The 20419-nt window shown below is 40.1% G+C and overlaps 1 protein-coding gene across 1 annotated transcript in view; it reads left to right on the top strand.

Moving 5' to 3' along the window:
• Positions 1-20419, top strand: part of NEXMIF (neurite extension and migration factor) — a 205360-nt gene that overhangs the window by 178747 nt on the left and 6194 nt on the right. Inside the window, exons 2-3 of the mRNA XM_003936861.3 lie at positions 14569-14694; positions 15673-20047. Of these exons, the coding sequence (XP_003936910.1) occupies positions 14616-14694; positions 15673-20047 (4454 nt within the window). The 5' untranslated portion in view covers positions 14569-14615. The remainder of the gene's footprint in view (positions 1-14568; positions 14695-15672; positions 20048-20419) is intronic.

Raw genomic sequence — 20419 nt, 5'->3', positions numbered from 1 at the left:
AATCGTTTCAGAAGGAATGGTACCAGCTCGTCTTTGTATATCTGGTAGAATTCAGCTGTGAACCCGTCTGGACCTTGACATTTTTTGGTTGGTAGGATATTAATTGCTGCCTCAACTTCAGCCCTTGTTGTTGGTCTATTCAAGATTGCAACTTCCTGGTTTAGTCTTGGGAGGCTGCAAGTTTCCCGGAATTTATTCATTTCTTCCAGGTTTACTGGTTTATGTGCATAGAGTTGCTTGTAGTAATCACTGACGGTAATTTGTATTTCTATGGAATCTGTGATGATTTCCCCTTTATCATTTTTTATTGCATCTATTTGATTCTTCTGCCTTCTCTTTTTTATTAATCTGGCTAGCAGTTTGTCTATTTTGTTTATCTTTTCAAAAGACCAGCTCCTGAATTTATTGATTTTTTGAAGGGTTTTTTATGTCTCTATCTCCTTCAGTTCTGCTCTGATCTTAGTTATTTCTTGTCTTCTGCTACCTTTTGAGTTTTTTCGACCTTGCTCCTCTAGCTCTTTCAATTTTGATGTTCTGGTGTCAATTTTAGATCTTTCCTTGCTTCTCATGTGGGCATTTATTGCTATAAAGTTCCCTCTAGACACTGCTTTAAATGTGTCCCAGAGATTCTGGTACGTTGTTTCTTCGTTTTCGTTGGTTTCTAGAAACATCTTTATTTCTGCCTTCATTTCACTGTTTATCCAGTGGACATTCAGGAGCCAGTTGTTCAGTTTCCATAGAGCTGTGCAATTCTGAGTTAGTTTCTTCATTCTGATTTCTAATTTTATTGCACTCTGGTCTTAGAGACTGTTTGTTATGATTTCTGTTGTTTTGCATTTGCTAACGAGTGATTTACTTCCAATGTGGTTGATTTTAAAGTAAGTGCAATGTGGCACAGAGATGAATGTATATTCTATGGATTTGGGGTGGAGAGTTCTGTAGATGTCTATTAGGTCCGCTTGGTCCAGATCTGAGTTCAAGTCCTGGATATCCTTGTTAATTTTCTGCCTTGTTGATCTGTCTAATATTGACAGTGGAGTGTTAAAGTCTCCCACTATTGTGTGTGGGAGTCTAAGTCTCTTTGTAGGTCGTTAAGAACTTGATTTATGTACCTGAGTGCTCCTGTATTGGGTGAGTATATATTTAGGATCATTGGCCCTTTTTGATGCATTGATCCTTTTGCCATTATATAATGTCTTTCTTTGTCTCTTTTAATCTTTGTTGGTGTAAAGTTCATTTCATCAGAGACTAGGATTGCAACTCCTGCTTTTTTTTGCTCTCCATTTTCTTGATACATCTTCCTCCATCACTTTATTTTGAGTCTATGTGTGTTCTTGCATGTGAGATGGGTTTCCAGAATACAACACACCAATAGGTCTTGACTTTTATCCAATTTACCAGTCTTTGTCTTTTGATTGGGGCATTTAGCCCATTTGCATTTAGGGTTAATATTGTTATTTGTGAATTTGATCCTACAATTTTGATGATATCTGGATGTTTTGCCCATTAGTGGACACATTTTTTTCATTGTGTCAATCATCTTTACCATTTGGTACATTTCTGGAGTGGCTGCTACTGGTTGTTCCTTTCCTTGTTCAGTGCTTCCTTCATGAGCACCACCAGGCTTATAAGGTAAGCCTGGTGGTGACAAAATCTCTCAGCAATTACTTGTCAATAAAGGATTTTCTTTCTCCTGTGCTTATGAAACTTAGTTTGGCTGGATATGAGATTCTAGGTTGAAAGTTCTTTTCTTTAAGGATGTTGAATACTGGCCCCCACTCTCTTCTGGCTTGTAGGGCTTTTCTGGAGAAATCTACTTTGAGTCTGATGGCTTTGTGGGCAACCTGACCTTTCTCTCTGGCCACCCTTAGCATTTTTTCCTTCATTTAAACCCTGGTGAATCTCATGATTATGTGCCTTGGGGTTGCTCTTCTTGAGGAATATCTTTGGGTGTTCCCTGTATTTTCTGGACTTGAATGGTAGCCTGTCTTGCTGCTAGGTTGGGAAAGTTCTCCTGGATAATATCCTGAAGAGTGTTTTCCAGCTTGGATGCATTGTCTCCATCACATTCAGGTACACCTATCAAATGTACAGTAGGTCTTTTCACATAATCCCATATTTCTTGAAGGCTTTGTTCATTTCTTTTCATTCTTTTTTCTCTAACCTTGCCTGCTCATTTTATTTCATTGAGTTGATATTCAATCTCTGGTATCCTTTCTTCTGCTTGGCTGATTCAGCTATTGAAACTTGTGTATGCTTCACAAAGTTCTTGTGCTGTGTTTTTCAGCTCCATCAAGTTGTTTATACTCTTCTCTAAGCTCTTTATTCTTGTTAGCATCTCATCTAACCTTTTTTCTAGGTTCTTAGTTTCTTTGCATTGGTTTAGGACAAGATTTTTTTTTCTTTTAGTTCCATTTTTGGTTTTGGGGTGCATGTGAAGAACATGCAAGATTGTTGCATAGGTACACAAATGGCAGTGTGATGTGCTGCCTTCCTCCCCATCACCTATATCTCGCATTTCTCCACATACTATCTCTCCCCAACACCCCACCCCCTGCTGTACCTCCCCTATTTCCCCCTGACAGATCCCAGGGTGTGATGCTCCCCTCTCTGTGTCCATGTGTTCTCTTTGTTCAACACCCACCTATGAATGAGAACATGCAATGTTTGATTTTCTGTTCTTGTGTCAGTTTGCTGAGAATGATGATTTCCAGGTTCATCTGGGTCCCTACAAAGGACAGGAACTCATCATTTTTTTTTTTTTTTTTTTTTTGAGACAGAGTTTCGCTCTTGTTACCCAGGCTGGAGTGCAATGGCGCGATCTCGGCTCACCGCAACCTACGCCTCCTGGGTTCAGGCAATTCTCCTGCCTCAGCCTCCTGAGTAGCTGGGATTACAGGCACGCACCACCATGCCCAGCTATTTTTTTTTTTTTTTTGTATTTTTAGTAGAGACGGGGTTTCACCATGTTGACCAAGATGGTCTCGATCTCTTGACCTTGTGATCCACCCGCCTCAGCCTCCCAAAGTGCTGGGATTACAGGCTTGAGCCACCGAGCCCAGCCAGGAACTCGTCATTTTTGACGGCCGCATAATATTCCATGGTGTATATGTGCCACATTTTCTTTATCCAGTCTATCATCAATGGGCATTTGGGTTGGATCCAGGTCTTTGCTATTGTAAACAGTGCTGCAGTGAACATTTGTGTGCATGTGTCCTTATAGTGGAATGATTTATAATCCTTTAGATACATACCCAGTAATAGGATTGCTGGGTCAAATGGAATTTCTATTTCTAGGTCCTTGAGGAAGCACCACACAGTCTTCCACAATGATTGAACTAATTTACACTCCAACCAACAGTGTAAAAGTGTTCCTATTTCTCCACATCCTCTCCAGCATCTTTTGTCTCCAGATTTTTTAATGATCGCCATTCTAACTGGTGTGAGATGGCATCTCAATGTAGTTTTGATTTGCATTTCTCTAATGACCAGTGATGATGAGCATTTTTTCATATGTTTTTTGGCCTAATGTATGTCTTCATTTGTAAACTGTCTGTTCATATCCTTCGCCCACTTTTGCATGGGCTTCTTTGCTTTTTTCTTGTAAATCTGTCTTAGTTATTTGTAGATTATGGATATCAGCCCTTTGTCAAATGGGTAGACTGCAAAAATTTTTTCCCAATCTGTTGGTCGCCAGTTCACTCTGATGACTGTTTCTTTTACTGTACAGAAGCTCTGGAGTTTGATTAGGTCCCATTTGTCTATTTTGGCTTTTGTTGCCAATGCTTTTGGTGTTTTGGTCATGAAGTCCTTGCCTACACCTATGTCCTGAATGGTTTTGCCTAGATTTTGCTCTAGTGTTTTTATGGTGTTAGGTCTTATGTTTAAGTCTTTAATCAATTTGGAGTTAATTTTAGTGTAAGGTGTCGGGAAGGGGTCCAGTTTCTGCTTTCTGCACATGGCTAGCCAGTTTTCCCAACACCATTTATTAAACAGGGAATCCTTTCCTCATTGTTTGTTTTTGGCAGGTTTGTCAAAGATCAGATGGTTGTAAATGTGTTGTGTTGCCTCTGAGGCCTCTGTTCTGTTCCATTGGTCTATATCTCTGTTTTGGTACCAGTACCATGCTGTTTTGATTACTGTAGCCTCGTAGTATAGTTTGAAGTTCGGTAGTGTGATGTCTTCCTCTTTGTTCTTTTTGCTTAGAATTTACTTGGCTATGTGGGCTCTCTTTTGGTTTCATATGAACTCTAAAGTGGTTTTTTTTTTTTCAGTTCTGTGAAGAAGATCACTGGTAGCTTGATGGGGATAGCACTGAATCTGTAAATTACTTTGGGCAGTATGGCCATTTTCACAATATTGATTCTTCCTAACTATGAACATGGAATGTTTCTCCATCTGTTTGTGTCCTCTCATTTCGTTGAGCAGTGGTTTATAGTTCTCCTTGAAGAGGTTCTTTACATTCCTTGTTAGTTGTATTCCTAGGTATTTTATTCTCTTTGTAGCAATTGTGAATGGCAGTTCGTTCTTAATTTAGATCTCTTTATGTCTGTTATTGGTGTATAGGAATGCTTGTGATTTTTGCACATTGATTTTGTGTCCTGAGACTTTGCTGAAGTTGCTTATCAGTTTCAGGCACTTTTCGGATGAGACAATGGGGTCTTCTAGATATACAATCATGTCGTCTGCAAATAGAGACAATTTGACTTCCACATTTCCTATTTGAATACCCTTTATTTCTTTTTCTTACCTGATTGCTCTGAGTAGAACTTCTGATACTGTATTGAATAGGAGTGGTGAGAGAGGGCATTCTTGTCTAGTGCCAGATTTCAAAGGGAATGTTTCCAGTTTTTTCCAATTCAGTATGATATTGGCTGTTGGTTTGTCATAAATAGCTATTATTATTTTGAGATACGTTCTGTCGATACCTAGTTTATTGAGGGTTTTTAGCATAAAGGGCGGTTGAATTTTGTCAAAGGCCTTCTCTGCATCAATTGAAGTAATCATGTGGTTTTTGTCTTTGGTTCTGTTTATGTGGTGAATTACGTTTATAGACTTGCATATGTTGAACCAGCCTTGCATCAGTGGGATGAAACCTACTTGATAATGTTGGATACGCTTTTTGATGTGCTGTTGCAATTGGTTTGCCAGTATTTATTGAAGATTTTTGTATCTATGTTCATCATGGATATTGGCCTGAAGTTTTCTTTTCTTGTTGAGTCTCTGCTGGGTTTTGGTATCAGGATGATGTTTGTCTCATAAAATGATTTGGGAAGGATTCCATCTTTTTATATTGTTTGGAATCATTTCAGAAGGAATGGTACCAACTCCTCTTTGTATGTCTGGTAGAATTTGGCTGTGAACCCATCTGGACCTGGGCTTTTTTGGGTGGTAGGCTCTTAATTGCTGCCACAAGTTCAGACCTTGTTATTGGTCTATTCAGAGTTTCATCTTCTTCCTGGTTTAGTCTTGAGGCTGCAAGTGTCCAGGAAATTATCCATTTCTTCCAGGTTTACTTGTTTATGTACATAGAGAAGTTTGTGATAATCTCTGATGATGGTTTGTATTTCTGTGGAATCTGTGGCGATATCCCCTTTATCATTTTTTATTGCATCTGCTTGATTATTCTCTCTTTTCTTTTTTATTAACCTGGGTAGTGGTCTGTCTATTTTGTTGATCTTTTCGAAAAACCAGCTCCTGGATGTATCGATTTTTTGAAGTGTTTTTTGTGTCTCTATCTCCTTCAGCTCTGCTCTGATCTTAGTTATTTCTTGTCTTCTGCTAGGTTTTGAGATTTTTTTGGTCTTGTTCCTCTACCTCTTTCAATTTTCATGATAGGGTGTCGATTTTAGATCTTTCCTTGCTTCTCATGTGGGCATTTATTGCTATAAATTTTCCTCTTGACGCTGCTTTAAATGTGTCCCAGAGATTCTGGTATGTTGTGTCTTTGTTCTCATTGCTTTCGAAGAACATCTTTATTTCTGCCTTCATTTCATTGTTTGTCCAATCAACATTCAACAGCCAGTTGTTCATTTTCCCTGAAGCTGTGTGGTTCTGAGTTAGTTTCTCAATTCTGAGTTCTAATTTATTGCACTGTGGTCTGAGAGGCTATTTATTATGATTTCCATTCTTTTGTATTTGGTGAGGAGTGATTTACTTCCAATTATGTGGTCAGTTTTAGAGTGGGTATGACGTGGTGCTGAGAAAAATGTATATTCTGTGGATTTGGGGTGGAGAGTTCTGTAAATATCTATTAGGTTTGCTTGTTCCAGGTTTGAGTTCAAGTCCTGGATATCCTTGTTAATTTTCTGTCTCGTTGATCCGTCTAATATTGACAATCGGGTGTTAAAGTCTCCCACTATTATTGTGTGTGAGTCTAAGTCTCTTTGTAAGTCATTAAGAACTTGTTTTATGTATCTGGGTGCTCCTGTATTGGGTACATATATATTTAGGATCGTTATCTCTTCTTGTTGCATTGATCCTTTTACTATACTTTCCCTTCTTGTTGCATTGATCCTTTTACTATTTACTAATGTCCTTCTTTGTCTCTTTTGATCTTTGTTGGTTTAAAGTCTATTTTATCTGAGATGCAAATTGCAACTCCTGCTTTTTTTTTCTCTCTCCATTTGCTTAGCAAATCTTCTTTCATCCCTTTATTTTCAGCCTTTGCATGTGAGATGGGTTTCCTGGATACAGCACACCAATGGGTTTTGGCTTTTTATCCAATTTGCCAGTCTGTGTCTTCTGATTGGGGCATTTAGCCCATTTACATTTGGGGTTAATATTGTTATGTGTGAATTTGATCCTGCCATTTTAATGTTAGCTGGCTGTTACGCCCATTAGTTGATGCAGTTTCTACATTGTTTTGATGCTCTTTACCATTTGGTATGTTTTTTGAGTGGCTGGTACTGGTTGTTCCTTTATATGTTTAGTGCCTCTGTCAGGAGCTCTTGTAAAGCAGGCTTGGTGATGATGAAATCTCTGAGTACTTGCTTGTTTGCAAAGGATTTTATTTTTCCTTCACTTATGAAATTCTGGGTTGAAAGTTCTTTTCTTTAAGGATGTTGAATATTGGCCCCCACTCTCTTCTGGCTTGTAGGGTTTCTGCTGAGAGATCTGCTGTGAGTCTAATGGGCTTCCCTTTGTGGGTAACCTGACCTTTCCTTCTGGCTGCCCTTAGCATTTTCTCCTTCATTTCAACCCTGGTGAATCTGATGATTATGTGCCTTGGGGTTGCTCTTCTTGAGGAATATCTTTGTGGTGTTCTCTGTGTTTCCTGGACTTAAATATTGCCCTGCCTTGCTAGGTTGGGGAAGTTTTCCTGGATAATATCCTCAAGAGTATTTTCCAGTTTGGATTCATTCTCTCCACCACATTCAGGTACACCTATCAAACATAGATTAGGTCTTTTCACATAGTTTCGTATTTCTTGAATATGAACTTTGTTCATTCCTTTTTACCCTTTTTTCTCTAATCTTACCTTCTCTTTTTATTTCACTGAGTTGATCTTCGACCTCTGATATCCTTTCTTCTGCTTGGTCAATTCAGCTGTTGAAACTTGTGTATGCTTTGGAAGTTGTGGTTTTTTTTGTTTTGTTTTGTTTTGTTTTGTTTTTGTTTTTTGGCTCCATCAATGCCCTTATATTCCTCTTTAAGTTGTTTATTCTTGTTAGCATTTCATCAAATCTTTCTTCAACATTCTTAGTTTCTTTGCATTGGATTAAAACATGTTCTTTTAGCGCACAGAAGTTTCTTTACCCACCTTCTGAAGACTGATTCTGTCAATTTATCACACTCATTCCTTATCCAGCCTTGTTCCCTTGCTGATGAGGAGTTGTGATCCCTTGTAGGAGGAGAGGCGTTATGGTTTTGGGTGTTTTCATTCTTTTTGCACTGGTTTCTTCTCATCTTTGTGGATTTATCCACCTGTCGTCTTTGTAGTTGTTGACTTTCAGATTGGGTCTCTGAGTGGACGTCCTGTTTGTTGATGATGAAGTTGTTTCTTTCTGTTTCTTAGTTTTCCTTCTAACAGTCTGGCCCCTCTGCTGTAGGACTTCTGAGGTCCACTCCAGGCCCTGCTTGCCTGGGGATCACCTGCAGCAGCTGCAGAACAGTAAGGGTTGCTGCCAGTTTCTTCTTCTGCTATCTTTATCCCAGAAGGATACCCACCAGATGTCAGTCTGAGCTCTCCTTTATGAGGTGACTCTTTGGATATACGGGGGTCAGGGAGCTGCTTGAGGAGACAGTCTGTCCTTTATAGGAGCTCAAGTGCTGAGCTGTGAGCTCCATTGTTCATTCACAGCTGCTGGGCAGGTACGTTTAAGTCTGCTGCAGTGAAACTCATAATTGCCTCTTTTCCCAGGTCCTCTGTCCTAGGAAAGTCAGCTTTATTTATAAGTTCCTGTCATTCTGCCTTTTTTCATAGATGCCCTGCCCTGCCCCACACAGAGTAGTCTAGTCACAGTCTGCCAACAGAGGTGTTGCTGTGCTGCTGCAGGTTCTGCCCAGCTGCTGTGTGAACTGTGTTGGTAGTGGCAGACTGCCTCAGTAGTGGTGGTCGCCCTTCCTGCCACTGAGCTGGACCATCCTGGGTCCAGCTGCACTTGCTGTGAAATCCTCAATTCAGAGTGTATCAAATTGCTTGTTTTGTGGGGGTGGTACCTGCCAAGCCAGATCGCCTTGCTCCCTGTCTCTGCACCCTCCCTTTCAGTTGAATGGGTGGCTCTGTCTCCCAGGCATTCTAGGCGCCAGTTGAAATGGCTGCCCAGATTTGTGTGAGTTTCTGTGTGCTGCCAACCCAGCGCCAGCTGAGACCACCATGCTGAAAACTAGTGGCACTTTTCAACCTGGGAATCTCCTGGTCTGTGGGCAGTGAAAATTTGCTTGGAAATGCAGTGGGCACTCACCCTCTGCATTGTTCTTGCTGGGAACTGCACTCCAGAGCTTTTCCTATTCAGCCATCTTCCTCAGTGTGGTTTTGATTTGCATTTCTCTAATGACCAGTGATGATGAGCTTTTTTTAATGTTTGTTTGCTTGCTGCAAAAATGTCTTCTTTTAAGAAGTGTTTGTTCCTATCCTTTGCCCACTTTTTGATGGGATTGGGTTTTTTGTTGTTGTAAATTTAAGCTCCTTGTAGATTCTGGATATTAGCCCTTTATCACATGGGTAAATTGCAAAAATTTTTTTCCCATTCTGTTTGTTGCCAGTTCATTCTAATGATAGTTTCTTTTGCTGTGCAGAAGCTCTTTAGTTTACTTAGATCCCATTTATCAAGTTTGGCTTTTGTTGCCATTGCTTTTGGTGTTTTAGTCATGAAGTCCTTGCCCATGCCTTTGTCCTGAATGGTATTATATAGGTTTTCTTCTAGGGTTGTTATGGAGTTAGGTCTTATGTTTAAGAAATATATCAAATACTTTAGAGTGTAGCTGTGGTAATATCTTTTTGATGTCTTTCTCATCCTCAATATTTTAAAAACTTGTATTGCTGCTCATTTAAGCATGTTTTCTCTACTTAACATCATCATACCTCTGTAATTCTAGCTTAGGGTCTTAAAATCCTGGTATGTATCAGAAAATAGAATTAGCCAAGCAGAATTATGGATCAGAATGTGTTCTCTGTACTGTTGCTGATACTGCCATCCATTATACTGACTATAGCAAGACTGGGAAAAATCAGACTACATAGAGCTAGCTGGACTAGCTTGGAAAACTGTCTGTGGTTCTATTTCCTATAGCAGTACCATCTCCTTGCTTCATTACAGTCCCTAACCCAACCTGTAGATTCCCCATCTGTAACAGTTTGCTGCTCAGTTGCCTTCTTTCCAGCGTGACAGCTAAGGTCCTGGTCAGCTTCATTAGACATGTTAGACCTGACAGTTGGTCTTCATATTGGCCTTCCTTTATTCATAAGAATATCCTGACACCAATATATCTGAGGCTACTCTGGTCTGGAATCCAACCACCCATTCTTCCTTCACAATAATCTATTAACTGTTTCATCTCTTGCTTCTCTCTATATTCTGACTTTTGCTCCCCTACCTGTCACATCTAAATCATTTTCCAGGTCTGTACAGCACACTTATGCAGTTCTGCTTATGTCTAATATCTCCTATTCATTCCTATGTCCTCCTCCTGAATTCTAATCTTTTTGACATCTAACACCTTAATATTTTTCCTATCTCCCTACCCTCTGTCTCTCCTACTTTCACTGGTCCTAGTATTCTTCACTACTCAAAACCCTTCAGCATCTTCCTGAATTACAATTTAGTTGGCCTCCACAGTATACTTCGGTTTATCTTTCCACTCTGTTTTCTTGTTTGTACCTATTTCAGCCAAATACTTACTATTCCCTAAATTATCTCCCATCTTTTCCTACCATTAAACATCATTGTTTAACCAATTTTTACAAAGTACATATCATGTTATAAGCACTATGTGAGTTAGGCCCTATGGAGTTGGGGGTGTTGATGCTTAGTCTTTGGGGGGCATCAGATACAAAGTAGTAAAACTTGTATAATATGATGAACACAGAGGAGATTAAAAGTATTTGAGAATACAGAGAATGACAGAGACTAATTTTGTTTGGAGTAGGAAGTCAAGGACTGTGTCAAGGAAAAACTGAGTAGGGAAGAGGACAGAGAGGTGAACGGAGGTTGGGAAAGGAAGGAAAGGAAGGAATGGGAAAAGGGGACAGGCATTCCAAACAAAGAGAATATCAAGTGCAAGACACCCAGAAGCAAAAACAAGTGGTATAATATTAAGGGAGCAGAGAGCATTAGAATATTTGGGAGCATAGGGGGAAGTGAACAAAATGAAAAGAGGATACAACTGGAGAAGGTGAGGATTGATTGAGGAGAATATTTTGTAAAACAAAACAGAAAGTTTTAAGGTAACTTGTCAACTTGCTATGATTCTATAGCAGTTGTTTAGAAGATAGACTGGTGTGGGAGGGAGACTTTTATCATTTTATGAAGGTCCTTCTGCCTGGAACACTTTTCTCTCTACTGAACTTCCCCATATTCACCTCCAGAAGATCATCCTTCAAGGTCCACCTTAATGTTGCTGCTTTTAGTAAAGCTTTCCCAAATCTCCCTCTTCTCTATAATTGGAATAATTTCCGTCTATTTTGGATCCCCATAGAAACTTTCTGCCTCTCTTTCAATGTATTATACTTACAATTTGTCTATGGCTTGCTTTTCTCCTCTAGACTCTGAGCATCTTGAGAACAGAGATGTAGCTTCATTTATCTGTCTTTTCTATGCCGTACCTGATACAGTACCATGATCACAGGTTGTACTAATAATTTTGATGAATTGATTTAAACTGGCATCCCAGAGATTGGCTCTAATCAAACTCCAAAGGCTATATTGCCCTGTGCCCATAAGCAAAAACATGACTTACTTTCTTGCCTTGATTTTTTTTCCCCAGTTGGGAAAAGCCAGGGACAGCCTCAACACAAATGCTGGTGTGGGTCATCTAGACTCTGAGACCTGAGACTTCAAGGCCTCTAGGAAAGAGGATAGCAGCCTATTGGGACAGGATCTATGAGCCTTTCTCAGGCCCAACTGAGGAGAAGGGCAAATAGGAGAGATTGCTTTTCCAGTTTAATGGAGCATTTCTTTGCTTCAAAATACTATCTCCATGCTAATGTTATTTTAATGCCATTATGCTGTGCAATTTACTGTGATCAGCAAAGCAATTTGTTGTACATTCTTCCAAAAGTGTTAATCAATTTTAGCTCAAAATAGATGTTAAAACCCCACCTAATTTACTGTCCTAAAATGCTGATCAGTGGGGGAAAGCTAAAGCAAGTCCAGAGTTGTTTGTATTGTAACTGTAAGAAATCATAATTCCCCCACAAAATTATTTTTATAAACAGCCAAGGAATTAGTAAATATATATGTAGGAAAATATGTACCTTTAGTTGTCCTGTTTATAGCTGAGATTTGAAAAGTTATAGGAAAGCACTAAAGGATTGTCTGCTCAGGGTCTAGCCTACTAATTCTGGAGAACAAAGGCCCAAATTATCGATAATGTCTAAGTTAATATCTGTGATACTCAGTTTTCCTCTTTCCAATAAAATGGGAACCTAATATAACCACACTTATGAGGTAATTAATTATACATCCAAGCTCCCATGCCCCCACTCTAACTCTTCTTTTTCTCTTGCCAAAGTATATCTCCTCTCTATTCTCAGCCCTATAAGATTCCTTTTACTTCAGAGTCATAAATTCTGGGTGCTTGGCCAGATTTTTCCATTAGAGGAAATTTATTTTCTTAGAGAAATAACATCCCAGAGTAAAGTTACAGTGGCACTAATATGTCCCCAGATGTAGTGTTCTTGTCCTGTCTCCAAAGATTGGATAATTGGCCAGACATGGTGGCTCATGCCTGTAATCCAGCACTTTGAGAGGCTGAAGTAGGTGGATCACTTGAGGTCAGGAGTTCAAGACCAACCTGGCAAATATGGTGAAACCCCCTCTCTACTGAAGATACAAAAATTAGCCGGGCGTGGAGGTGCACACCCATTAATTCCAATTACTTGGGAGGCTGAGACACAAGAATTGCTTGAACTCTGGAGATGCCACTGCCTTCCTCCTCTTTGGTGATGGAATGAGACTCTGTCTCAAAAAAAAAAAATTAGATAATTGTTGATACCTATGCATATTGTTCCTATATATATTTCATGATACATTAATTTTTACTAATAACTAATGCTTATATGTAGCAACTGTTCTTTATTTTTCTGCTTGAAAAGTTATAGAAGTACAAATCAGTAACATGTGGAAACTTGTATTTCTCTAGCCCTGTTTTAGTCAGGGGTTGGAAATGGCAAGAGTTATGGAGATGGCATTTTGTGTTTTAAGAAAAAACACCTGGTTTCTTGGTCAGGAGACTTGGGGGGGTTTTCATAGATCTATCATTATATTGTTTTACAACCTTGGCTGTCACAGTCTGTCTTTCCATATCTTGGTCTTCTGATGATAAAAAATGGACTTGCTTGTAGTTAACTATAGACATAAAGGATAAGAAGACATTAGATTATTGAAATCTAAAGGTAATTTACCACTTATCAAGTTCCTGCCAAAATGGACTTAGTGAAGGGGAAAAAGAGAGGTAAATGATACCTGAAGTTCTACTGAACTCCAAAACAAAAATGCACATGATGGCAGTATGATTCCATCTGACTCACAGGGTCCTCTTTGAAGCAGAGGCAGCTATCCAATCTGTTCATTCAGTTCTATTACAAATGAGCCCTCCTTGACAACGAATGGGGACTTGAACATTGCTAGCCACTCCTCTCCATCTTTTAAAACTCTCTATCCCTTTTCTGTGTAAATACAAGTAAGCATACTTTTTCTCTTTTCCCTGGCACTCATGGTTTATTGCCTATGCATCAAATCAGATCTCATATAAAATGAGAAGGAAATGTGGCAATTCTAATACTGTATATAAGTGTTAAGGGAAACCCAGAGTCATCTAACATTTTTAAAACTGAGAGACTGCCTAATACAATCTTCATATTTTATAGATAAGGAAATAAGCCCAGATGGCTAAAATATCTTATAGATTGAATCATGTGAAACTGTTATGGCTTCTTGTTTCTCGATGCTGGACCTACTTTTTATAGTATATGCATGCATTAGGATAAATGACTATACAATTGAGATTCTTATAATAGATGCTTGATTATTAGTAGCATAGTAGCATTAGTAGCATTAGTGCTCAGCTGAGGAGAAGGTCTAGGGACAGGGGGTGGGCTGGATATTGCAGTGACATGTGGCAGATTTCCCCTTCTCATTGCCTATCATTTTCCATGTAAATACCACTCAAGTAGGTGGGCAGGAGCTGAGGAGCTATAGATAGATATATGTACTATGCCCTAAAAATGTCAGACCATGCTAGGGACTTTTCAGAAAATCTAATCTTCTTTGTAATCACATTTTTAAAAAATCTTGCTGTGGGTTTGGAAGAATACTTGTCAGTGTTCAAGTTAAAGTTCTGAAAGTTGAGAAACCAAGAAATTCTCTACCTCCTTCACTCTTAGCAGTCAAATTGTAAGGCACAGAAAGAGAAAATCTGAATATGATGTATGTGTGTGTATATGTATGAATTGCCTTGTTTTTCAAGAGCATCGGATCATTTGAAATAGAAATGAGGCAAATAAAAATAAAGTTAATTGCCACACACAAACACACACACACAAACACACCTTATCTCAGGTTAATCTGTGCTTTGTGTTCTTCTTAATCAGGCAACCATGATTAGGTTAAATGTGTTACTATTTGGAGGAAGGGATAAGTTTGTGTGCTTCCTCAGATTTCAGTTTTGAGTAATATGGTAGTCCAGAGGCAATGGAAGGATCTAGGATGTATGAATGAAGTGAGTTTCCAAATTGACTTTATATGGTAGGTATAAATTGTGAAACAAAAACAATAGCAGTGATGAAGTCAGTCTGGAAACAGGTAAATCCCAGTAAGCCTTTTAAGACTCCTCTAGCTGAAATAACCTATAAAACACAAAATAAAACAAATTTAATGACTGATATTATATATTTGAAATATGCAGGTTGGACAGCATTTGGACTTGGAATGAAACAATAAGAGGTTACATTCATGGATAACCAGCAAGATAAGGCTATTGTTGCCTCAGCCAACGGAGAAAACACTCTGATTAATGGGGTCAAAGAAAATGGTAAGAAAATTTAATTATAGTATATAATATCTCTCTGTTATTACTATGGATTTTCAATGCCCACAAAGTTGGGACAGGTTGAGTCCAGGATGCCTCTGAAATGAATGTTAATTGTAAACTTTATTCCGCCAAATATCTTACTGGGCTATAAGAGTCTTTAAGAAGCATTGAATTTGACCCCTTTACCCTCCCAAATCATATCCGTCAGATGAAGTTTCTCAAAATTCCTAGTGAATTAGAAATCTGCTCTGATGTAAGGCTTAGAACTTCTAGAGTGGCTGGGCACAGTGGCTTACATCTGTAATCCCAGCACTTTGGGAGACTGAAGTGGGCAGATCATTTGAGGTCAGGAGTTTGAGACCAGCCTGGCCAACATGGTGAAACCTCATCTCTACCAAAAATATAAATAATTAGCCGAATGTGGTGGCAGGCACCGGTAATCCCAGCTACTCGGGAAGCTTAGGCATGAGAATCGCTTGAACCCAGGAGGCAGAGATTGCAATGAGCCAAGATCACACCACTGCTCTCTAGCCTGGGAAACAGAGTGAGACTCAGTGTAAAAAAAAGAAAAAAAGAACTTCTAGAGTCACTAGGAGCTTCCAGAACATGGATCTAAAGGACAGGCCTGAGCCTCATAGCTCAAAACGATTAATGTGCCATCTGAGCATTTTCTCCTTGAAAGCCTTTACTTTCTAATTGATCATGTAGTCCAGTTCTTTTCTCATTTCTGAGGAGAGCTCTGTATTTCTCTGAGGAAGAAGTTCGGCCTAAATAATTATTATTTTTCACTTGCATGAATGTTCAATATAAAATCAGCATTGTTCTTTAACATTGTAGTTTTTATTTGTAAAGCTAGAGATGTGAAGGGTTAGCTTATATAATAAGATCAAGTACCAAACTCATCAAGGGAAAGAGATTTAATGAGTCTTGTCTAAGACCCTTAATTTTATTCCTGTCATTTCTTTCCCTTTTCTCTAGACTCAGAAGACCAAGATGTGGCAATGAAATCATTTGCAGCTCTAGAAGCTGCTGCACCTATCCAGCCTATACCGGTGGCACAAAAGGAAACCGTGATGTATCCCAGAGGTCTTCTGCCTCTACCCTCTAAGAAGCCCTGTATGCAGAGCCCACCCTCTCCTTTGGGCCTGATTGAAGCACCCGAGCATGCTGCTAATAGTGCCTCTGTGAATGCCATCTCCCTCACATCTGGCATTGCAAAAGGCCTGAACACATGGTCACTTCCCAATGAGTGTGAGAAAACTCCATTTGCCATAATGGAGCCTGCAGGCATGTCAGCTCTGAATGGGGACTGCCTCATGCAGCCAAGTCGGACTTGCTTAGGCTGTTTCATGGAATCCAAGGATGCAGTAGATCCTGAGCCAGGGATCAGTCTGAAAGTTGGTGATCTAAACAGGGATTATGAAACATGTGCAGTCTCTGATATAGGGATTCAGTGTATTAATGCTGGAGAAAATATGAAATATGGAGAGCAGCTGCTCTCAGACCAGCTCCTAGGCTTCCCCTTACATAAATCAAGGGTAGGAGACAGACGAGAAACTGAAAAACCTGACATTGACTTGGAGGATCCAGCTCAGAAAAGCTATTATGAGGCATTACTATTAGACAAGTGCAACACAGAAGAAGCTTTGCTTGCAAATTCCAATCAGGATTGGGGTTACTTTGAGACTTTCATTAGTGAAAGTAAGATTGAACTGCTTGACCTCTGTTCCAAGAATGAGCTGTCTGTCAACCTATTCTCTGAAGAAGACGTGGATAACTACATGTTTGATGATGATGAATCAACACTAGGCAGTGATGTCTGCTCCCTGAAAATTCGATATGAGTCCTTTCAGGACAATGTTCGAGACAAGACTACTCTTTTGATGCAGGAAGATGCTCAATTCAACTTTTTCCCCAGCGTCTTTACTACTTGCCCCAAGCGAGAGTCTAAGAGTGGGGCCCTGAAGCAGAGCAGTGATTTTTCCCAATTCAAGGTCCCTGATGTGAGCATCATCTTGGGGGAGGAAGATAAAAACTTGGACAAGAAGAAAGGCAAAGAGGAAGGACAGGAAGACAAAGGTGTAGAGAAGAAAAATGGAAAGGATAATGGAGAAAAATCTGCCTTAAATAAACCATGCAGTGGGACTGAAGTAGAGCAACTTAAGAATCCAAAGCAGGGCCATCTTGTCAATTCCTTGGAGACATCAGGGAATTTCAGTGATGATAGTTCCTTCATTGAGGTCTCATATGATGCTATGGGTGAGATCAAGGACTGTAGTCGCTATATGGCTCGGGACACTAACTCTGGCAGCTCCTCCTCCCAGCAAAACTATGGGCTGCGAGCCAAGAGAAAAGTCAGATACAGTGAAGATTATCTATATGATGTTGACTCACTAGAGGGTGAAAAAGTAAATGAGAGGAAGGAATGGCTGCCAGTTGGTTCCAAAGAGGAAGATGATGATGAATGGTGTCCCAAAAAGAGAAGAAAAGTAACCCGTAAGGAGCCCCCTGTTATTATCAAATATATCATCATTAATCGCTTTAAAGGTGAGAAGAACATGCTGGTGAAGTTGGGTAAGGTGGATGCCAGTGAGACAACAGTGAATTTGAGTGAGAATCAGCTTAACAAATATGCCAAGCTGGCACCCTTGAAAGGCTTCTGGCAAAAGAAGAAGAAGCAGAGAAACACCAACATGGACTCCATCAAGACACCTTTTTCCCAAAAGCAAAGCTTTGAACCAGGTAGCTTTGAGGTGTCATTTCTGCCACCTGCTCGGAAACGAAAATCTAAACTTGGAAATAGGCACAGAATTCAAAGAATCCCATCCATTGAAATTTCAGCAAGTAGTAAACAGGTTTCATTATGCAATGATCAGAGGCAAGCTAGCAATCGTAAAGAAGATGGAGGCCTAAAAGGTACACTGAAGTCAGCAACTCTGGCTTCCCCTAGCTGTGCAAATGGATCACATTTAAATGACATCACAGGTTCTGAATCAGTGAAAGTCAAAGCCCAAGACACAGAGTTCAAGGGGCCAGAGAGGAAAGTGCTCAACAAAATCAAATTTAAAAGTGAAGCTAGGTTAAAATCTAAGAAAGTCAAAGCTGCTGGGCAAGAAAGCAAGCCAATTGTTCAAATGAGCCCTCTCTTGGAAGACCAATCCTCTAAGGCCAATTTAAAGAATGAAATTATTACTGGGATCTCAAACAGTTCCCATCTATCTGAATTTCATGAGGGAAAGGTTACTAAGAATTCCACTTTTCTACCAACGACCTGCTCTTCTGAAATGCCTTTATCATCTGCTAATGTTACCACTAATTTACCTGTTATCCCTGGAGGGTATCTGCAGACATTGTTAGATGCCTCTGATTTGTCAAATAACACTAGTATCTCATACTTCAGCCACCATTCTCCAGACCAAAATGAAGGCAACCTCACTCAAACCGAAAAATCATTTGTACCTCTCCAGCCTACCCAGGATTGTGTGCTCACCTCATCCTCTGATTCTGAGCTGCAGCGGTCATCTCATAACTTTAAAATGGAATCAAGCAACTATGGAAATGTATGGCCCAACAAGACTACTTCTGGCACCCAGGAATTCATGGCTGAAGTCTCAAGGGAGATAGCTCCAACCCAATCCGGTGAATTTGGAGCCTCCCAAGTAGTGTCCATGGAAAATAATCTCACACCTACGACATACAATCCAATCTGCCTCAATGGTGGTGGCAGTAGTTGCAACAAGGTCCTGTATGACTCTGTACAAGACACCCAGATCCCATCTGATGATTCTTACCAATTATGTCACTTTAATAATGGAGAGATCTGCTTTCCTTTCCAGCAGGGGCCAGTCAATATGGATGATGGTCGGCTCTTTAGCTTTGATTCAATGGCCCCACTCTCTGTCAGCTCAAGTAATTATTGCTCCTTAAGCTTGAAGTCCTGTGAAAAGGATGGCGATGATGATATCACTGATGATTTCCTGGCCCATTGCAGCCCTAAGCTGGTGATCCAGCAGAGCATTGATGAGATAGCACCACTAAAGGAGTCCACTGACCTCCTGGATATATCCAACTTCACCCCTGACAAATTCCGCCACTCTTCCCTTTCAGAGATGTCCCCACCGGACACCCCTAGTCTTTCCCCTCAAATTACCAGATGTGAGAGTATCAAGACACTAGGAACACTGAAGGGGTTCCAAGAGGGTGTCCCAGGACCACTGGACAGTGTGGAAAAAATCAAGTGGGACTGTGGTACTCTTTCACGGCAGGTCCAAATAGAGGATGGATTTACTTTAAATAACCACCAGTTTCAGTTCCATATGTTTAATGATGAGGATTCTGTCAGCCTGCTCCAAAAAAACCCTTGCCTGTCAACATTTAATGATCCATCTGGTCAAACTAGTACCAACAACAAAGTGTCAAAATCAAGAAAGAAAAGTTCACCCAGCAAGAATGGGGCTGTGAACCAAAGCTCTTCTCAGAAAAACACCAGGAAAAAGTCCCTCAAAGGCAACAAGGGGATTGAAAAGCCACCTGGAAAAAACTCCCGCCAGGTGCCTAAGTCCACAAAGAAAGGGAAATATATGGCTGCCATCAATGGTGAGAAAATGCAAATTGGCGTTGGCCGTGGAGGAGGCCAAACCAACAGCATATCCTCCACTGGGAAGACATTGGCTGAATGTATCCAACATGACGGCCCTATGGCCTCTATGAAGATGCCAAGTCAAAAGGGACTTTGTGGAGATTGGGCCTTGGGGAAGGAAAGCAGCCCAGGCTGGAGTGAAATGAGCATGAGCACCAACACCAACAGCCTTCTGGATGATGACCAACGGGAATTTCAGGAGCCTTCCTATATCTTGTCCAACATTGCCTCTGGTATGGCAGATGTGCAGAGATTCATGATGGCCTCCATAGAGCCCCTTTGGGAACCCATGGAGCACCATGGGGATCCCAACATATTCTATTCCCCTGAGTCCAATAGTCTAAAATTAAAAACCCTCAAAATATTGGCTGGGACACCACTGGAGTCTAAGAAAAAGATCAACAGTGGGTCACCAGGAGCCGCTAAGAATCACAGGTCAATCAAGGGTGTCAGCAAAAGTAATGGGAAAGCAGCAACAGGTGATCCCGGCCGTGCAAACATGCCTGGTTATAACGAGGACTCTCGCTCTACCTTCTTTGATAAAAAGTATAGTAACATGAGCACTTTAGGCAATAACGGACCGACACACAAAAAGTTGTATCGTCACAAATCCAGTTCCAAGGCCCTGAGAGATGAGAAATGTAAGGGAAAGCACATGGAGCGAGAGCAGGTCCACAAGGATGAATCTGGGACAGCTTCTTTTGAAAAACTGAGGTAATACTGCACCAATATGGCTGAGATGATACACCCTTACTACCTACTAAGCCGGCAGTCCCTCATTTTTTCCCTCTTAAAAGCAAAAATTTGCATGAAAGAGACTGTCCCATTCCCTTATTTTTAAAATTAAAAAGAAAATTTTAAAGTGCATGAAAATCCCTATACCTTTAAGCCACCCAAAAGATTGGGCAATTTTGTTGTGGCTTGGCTAGGGATAAGCTCTAACAAAGCTATTTTTTCTTCTGCTATTCATCACTAGTTATTACATATTAAGAAAACAGAACTAAAATATGCTCTTGAATGATTTTTGGAAATGAAAGTCTTTGCAGTAAGACAGATTTTGGAAAATAGAATTTTAAAATCATGTAG

Source organism: Saimiri boliviensis, chromosome X (genome assembly GCF_048565385.1).
Source record: "Saimiri boliviensis isolate mSaiBol1 chromosome X, mSaiBol1.pri, whole genome shotgun sequence".
In the NCBI taxonomy this organism is placed as follows: Eukaryota; Metazoa; Chordata; class Mammalia; order Primates; family Cebidae; genus Saimiri; species Saimiri boliviensis.
This window is presented reverse-complemented; position numbering and strand designations above follow the sequence as displayed.